Source organism: Meriones unguiculatus (assembly GCF_030254825.1).
Source record: "Meriones unguiculatus strain TT.TT164.6M chromosome 13 unlocalized genomic scaffold, Bangor_MerUng_6.1 Chr13_unordered_Scaffold_37, whole genome shotgun sequence".
Taxonomy (NCBI): Eukaryota; Metazoa; Chordata; class Mammalia; order Rodentia; family Muridae; genus Meriones; species Meriones unguiculatus.
In genome coordinates this window covers 1,302,808-1,308,807 of record NW_026843647.1, presented here as the reverse complement: position 1 = coordinate 1,308,807, position 6,000 = coordinate 1,302,808, and the positions used below count along the sequence as shown (strand labels likewise).

Genomic DNA, 6,000 nt, shown 5'->3' with positions numbered 1-6,000 from the left:
TACAATTGATTGCTGATTATATCACTTCATTACATCTCTATGGTAGATGAAAATGCAAAACTTTCATTTACCATATTAAATACATTCATAGGGTGTCTCTTCAATATGATTCATTCACAATAATAAAACCTATAGAAATGTACAAAGGTTTCATCATACTAAATATATTCATAAGGTTTTCTCTCAAGTATGATTTATTTATGGTTTGAGGGTCAATGCACCATGCAAAGGCTTTAATACACTGTTTATAGTCTTAGGGTTTCTCTCCAATATGAAAACTTACATGCCTTCGGAGATCACAGCAACGTGCAAAGGCTTTATCACATGGATTACATTATAGGCTTTCTCTCCAGTGTGTTCTTTTATGCTTTTGGAGACTATTGGGATGTGAAAAGGCTTTATCACATTGATTACATTTGTAGGGTTTTTCTCCAGTATGAATTATTTCATGCCTTTGGAGGTTACTGCAATGTGCAAATGCTTTGCCACATTGATTACATTCATAGGGTTTCTCTGCACTATGAATTCTTTTATGCCGCTGGAGATCACAACATCGTGCAAAGGCTTTACCACATTGATTACATATGTAGGCTTTCTCTCCAGTATGAATTCTTTCATGCCTTCGAAGGTCACTGGAATGTGCAATGACTTTACCACATTGACTACATTCATAGGATTTCTTAGCAGCATGAATTCTTTCATGCCTCTTGAGATCACAGCAACGTGCAAAGGCTTTATCACATTGATTACATTCATAGGGCTGCTTTCCAGTATGTGTGCTTTTATGCCTTTGGAGACTACTGGGATGTGAAAAGGCTTTGCCACATTGATTACATTCATAGGGCTTCTCTCCAGTATGAATTCTTTCATGTCTCTGGAGATCACAGCAACGAGAAAATGCTTTATCACACTGATTACATCCATAGGGTTTCTCTCCAGTATGTGTTCTTTTATGCTTTTGGAGACTACTGAGTTGTGAAAAGGCTTTACCACATTGATGACATTCATAGGGTTTCTCTCCACTATGAATTCTTTTATGGCTCTGGCAGTTACTGCGATCTGCAAAGGCTTTACCACATTGATTACATTCAAAGGGTTTCTCTCCAGTATGTGTCCTTTTATGATTTTGGAGACTACTATGTCTTGAAAAGGCTTTTTCACATTGATTACATTTGTAGAGTTTCTTTCCATTCTGAATTCTTTCCTGTCTTTGAAGAGATCTATGACATGCAAAGGCTTTACCACACTGATTACATTCATAGGGGATCTCACTAGTATGTGGTTTTTCATGGCTGCAAAGATAATTGGTATATGTGTAAGCTTTTTCACATTCATTACAGTGATTCATTACAGTGAATTAAGTTTACAATTTGATCTAAATGTAAAAAGGACTTACATCTTACTGTTTTATCACTTTGTTTACATTTATAATTTCCCCCTTGATTGTGGAAATTTTGCATTTTAAAGATACCTTTGAGGTAAGAAACATATTACATGGATTGCTTATAGCATCCTTTTTCTTTCTTTCCTCTTTTAAAGAGCATATTTTTATTAATTACAGTTTATTCACCTTGTATCCCAACTGTAGCTCCCTAATAATCTCATCCCCCCTCCCTCTTCTCCAACCATGCTCCTCCACCAGTCCACTGGTAGGGGGGTACTTTTTCTATAAGTGTTTTTTCACATATTTGAAAAGAACTAGAACTCATCTATACAATAGTGACTGCATTCATAAATTTTCCTATAGTGGGAGTCACACTACATGTGGAAACTGAACTAGGGTAAACACAACAATTTCCACAGGGTTAGTAATCTCTAATGTGATTTCTGTGGCTATATTCCCAATTAGTTTCAAAAACTAATTAAGCATAGTAGTTTAATTTATTAATTGTCCCCTGCTTTCATTAGAGTTTCTGTCATTAATAATGAATTGATACATGAATAATTATAAATTTAGTGTTGTCACTTTCATGGTTTCTGTTGTACATATGTATAGAATAGTTTAGAATGCAATAACCTATGATGGTGTGCATGTTAACTTCACTCAGGAAAAGTGGGCTTCGTTGGATCCATCCCAAAAGAATCTCTTCAAAGAAGTGATGCTGGAGACCTAAAGGAATCTCACTGCTATTGGGTAGATGGGGAATTTTCTTTAACTGTTTAAATAATAATCTGATTATTATTTATGATTATTATTTAATTATTATTAGTGATTATTAATAAATTAAATGTAAACTTGCATCACATTCACGAAGTCTATTCCAACTAAGGAATACTACATATTTTCTCCTTGTTCTGAGAGGTAAGTATGATTTTTCTTTTCATATCCTTATGGTCAAATGACTTGAGTAACAAATGGAAGATCCTCATATTCACAGTTTGTATTTTGTCTTCAAAGACATGTGCTATGGGAATCATTTTTCCTCCACAACAATTTTCTTGACTTTCATCCTTTCCATCTAACTAAACTTAGCAAGTTTACTTCAAGTATTTGAGTCACATCAGCTTTTCTATGGAATATTTGCTCTTGAGTAGGTTTTGTACATAAAATTATCACCTATTTAATGAGCTTGCTTTTTCCAATATCTGAATTGTATAAGACTTAAGAGATTAGAATTTCTACGGAGCATCTGTAATGTGGATATGAGTAATGATTTTTATAGAGGAATTTGATTTAGAGACTTGTTGCTCTGGCAAAAGATCACATCCGAAGACCCTCTATGTCTATGTGATCTGGCTGGAATATAACAATACATTAATCCAGTAGACAGAGGCAAGAAGATCTGCCTTCAGTGCCAGCCTGGTATAGAGCAATGTCCAGTAAAGAAAAGCTTAGTTTCAGGCATGGTGATACATGTGTTTAATCTCAAACAATGGGTGTAAAAATAGTTGGGAGAAGGAAGCACACATGTTTGAAAGCAATATCTAAGTGAGTGGCAGAAAAGGGGACAAATTCAGAAAAATATTTGACAGAATAGGATACATTCATCTCTCATGAAATAGAGAGGAAATGAAGCTCCTTAAGGGACACAGCATGGAGAGAGGAGGCAGTTTTTCTGGGACAGTAAAAGAAAGACAGGTTGGAGAGAACTAAGGTGAAGATCAAATGATCAGGAAAATAAGAGCCTGAAGATTAGAAAAGACTGCTGGAGTTAGTTTGAGGCCAAACAAAGCAATTCAGAGGATGGGAGAAAAGCCAGATTTAATAAGTTAGCTAGGAAAGGAGTTTGAGCCAGAACAGCTGAACTGAATCAGCCATCTATGTGCTCAGAAAGAAAGGGTGTGCATATTAAGCAGTAATTCACAGAGGCTGAAAATCTTCTATGCTTAAGATAGATTGTATGGAACCTAGAAGCTGCCCTGCCCAGGTCTAGGGCAGCAGACAGGGGCAGTAGTCTTCAGATACAGCAATGACTACATGTGAATTAAAGTCCTTTTCACAGCAATATCTGTTAAGCAAGTGTTTCATCATCTTCTTTCTTAGAGAAATGCCTTGAAAACATAAATCAGACACCTGACTGTGAGGAAAATGGGTTTGGGAGAATTTAATATTCCTTAATATACTTAAACTAGTGCTTTTTCTCTATTGTTTTTATTTAAAACTTCTGGGACACATTAAAATTTTTTTTCACAGGAATATTTATACCAGTTTCCACAAGAAAATTACCTTCCATGTCTTCTAAAATGTTGACAATGTTCTTCAGTACGGTCTTCCCAATTGTAGCCTAAAATATATACCAGAAAGTGTATGGCATATTATTCAAAATTAGGCAAAATTTAAGTTACTATTTTCAGTGAATCTTAGAAACATGTGTGATTTATTCTTCCTCATTCCAATTGAAATTTCATAAGAGCATCAATAAGAAAAAACAAAAAACAATAACAACAGATGTCCTCTTTTTCTTAATAGTGAAAGAAAATTCACTGTCTTACCTATAGCTGTAAGGTGTTTGTAGGTATCCAGCATGACATCTTTGTAGAGACTCTTCTGGGAAGGATCTAGCAAAGCCCACTCTTCTGGAGTGAAATTAACATCCACTTCTTCATAGGTTATTGATTTCTAAAATATCCCATATGTGAGTATCACAGAAAGCATGGCAATGCATGTTGTATATGTATACTTAATAGACAATGTATTCCTATAATTCCAGTGCTTCTCTTACTTATCTCCTCACATAGACGTTGATGTAATGAATTGATGTAATTGACAAGTCATTTTAGAAGGAAACTAAATGATGAGGTTCACCTTGTCATCTCTGGACCCTTTGAATAAAATATAGCTTTTCAAAGGAAATGCCAATTAAAAGACATAATGAGAAACAAGAAAATAGATGATCAGTACAGATGGCACATCACAGAAATGCTATGCTCAATTACTAACTACAAAAAATATGGGCAAGCAGGACGTATTGGCTCATGCCTTTAATGCTAGCACTCAGTCTGTGTATCTCATTAAGATGGATGCCGGCCTTCTTTTCAAACAAGTTTCATGACTTCCAGAGGTACATTTAAGATCTGAATCCACTGCAAAGATCATTCAAATAAGAAAGATACAAAGAACTCAATGGTTTATATATTCACTACAGTTTTATATCTAACTTCCAGAAACCTGAAGTGTCCCAGGTTAAACTGTAACATTAATGAGAACTTATTAAAAGGGAATGCGTGTTCAAACAGGTACAAATGGACAGATGAAATAAGCAACATAAGGCAGTTGAAGTGGCTCAGCAATGAAAAGCTCTTGTTGGTCCTGTAAATAATTGGGCTCAATTGCCAGTGTTTAAATGGAAGCTCACATCTATCCATTACTCCAAATTCAGGAGTTCTGAGACCATCTGCTGACTATTGGGAAGACCTGGTACAAAAGAGGTGCATATTCATACATACAGGCAAAATACTACCCTTATTCGCCCGTTAAAACAAAACAAAACAAAACAAACACAGGAGGCAAGAAGAATGTCACAGACCTACAATCCAATGACTCAGAAATACAGGCAGTGTTAATGTGATGAATACATGACAACCTGAGAAACAGAATATACACTCCGACAAATATCAAAATTCAAGTGTGGATGTGAAGACCAGCAAAATAGAATATGCTTGACATGTACTAGACCCTACATACCAGGCCCATCAGCCTATATATCGAAACAAAATGTGCATATTGGACTACATTTGATCCCAGCCCTCTGCAGCCAGAGGGAGGTAGACCTCTAAGTGTGAAGCCTGGCTGAATTTCATACCTACATTCAGGACAGCCAACGCTACACAAAGAAACTTGGTCTCCAAAAACAACAAAATTAAACATGTAAAAACCTCAGGATACCAAAATAGCCTAGCACTGAATAGCAATTGCTTTGAGTCTTTCCTATATGATTTTGGGATAGAGTTGATAAAAGTGAAAGCATGAGAACATAACAAGGAGTCAGAACGATCAATTTCAATCACAACACAGTAGACACAAACACCAGGAACTGGGTTGAGATCATAGACACTCAAATCCAATCCCCAATCTAGACAGGTTCCTCCTCCAAAAGCTTTCTTAAGTTCCCCCAAAGAAACACACAAAGAAGAAACAAATGTTCAGTGATATTCTCCTACTTGTTTCTGTGGAGCTTTCCCCACTCTCTGTTACAGAAGACCCAATTCTCATGGTTGCCCCTAGCACTACAAAGAACACCAGTGGCAGCTTCCCCTTTCTTGTGTCCTGTAGATTACACACTCCCAATCTCTGTTCTGCTTCTGTAATCTCACCCCCAACTCCTCTGCTCAACCATAGGCCATACTTGCATGGAGACCAAGGTGGAATACCAGAAATCTTCCTCACTATCTTTGTTACCACAAACCCAATTCCAGGATCTTCCCTACTGTTCCAACTGAACACATGTTGCACCTCTCCCTCCATACCATCCCAGCAAACATAACACAGTGAATACATGCCAAGCAGGTCATTAAAATATCAACACCCAGCCAACACACTTTCTGGAACTTCAGAGTGCT

The 6,000-nt window shown here is 36.5% G+C and overlaps 1 protein-coding gene across 1 annotated transcript in view; it reads right to left on the bottom strand.

The window, feature by feature from the left end:
* Positions 1-948: 948 nt before the first annotated feature.
* LOC132650941 (zinc finger protein 442-like) overlaps positions 949-6,000 on the bottom strand; it is a gene marked incomplete at its 3' end in the record, with an annotated part of 32,352 nt that continues 27,300 nt past the window's right edge. The window contains exons 2-3 of the mRNA XM_060376262.1: positions 3,933-4,060; positions 949-1,123 (exon numbers count right to left, since the gene is read on the bottom strand). Of these exons, the coding sequence (XP_060232245.1) occupies positions 949-1,123; positions 3,933-4,060 (303 nt within the window). The remainder of the gene's footprint in view (positions 1,124-3,932; positions 4,061-6,000) is intronic.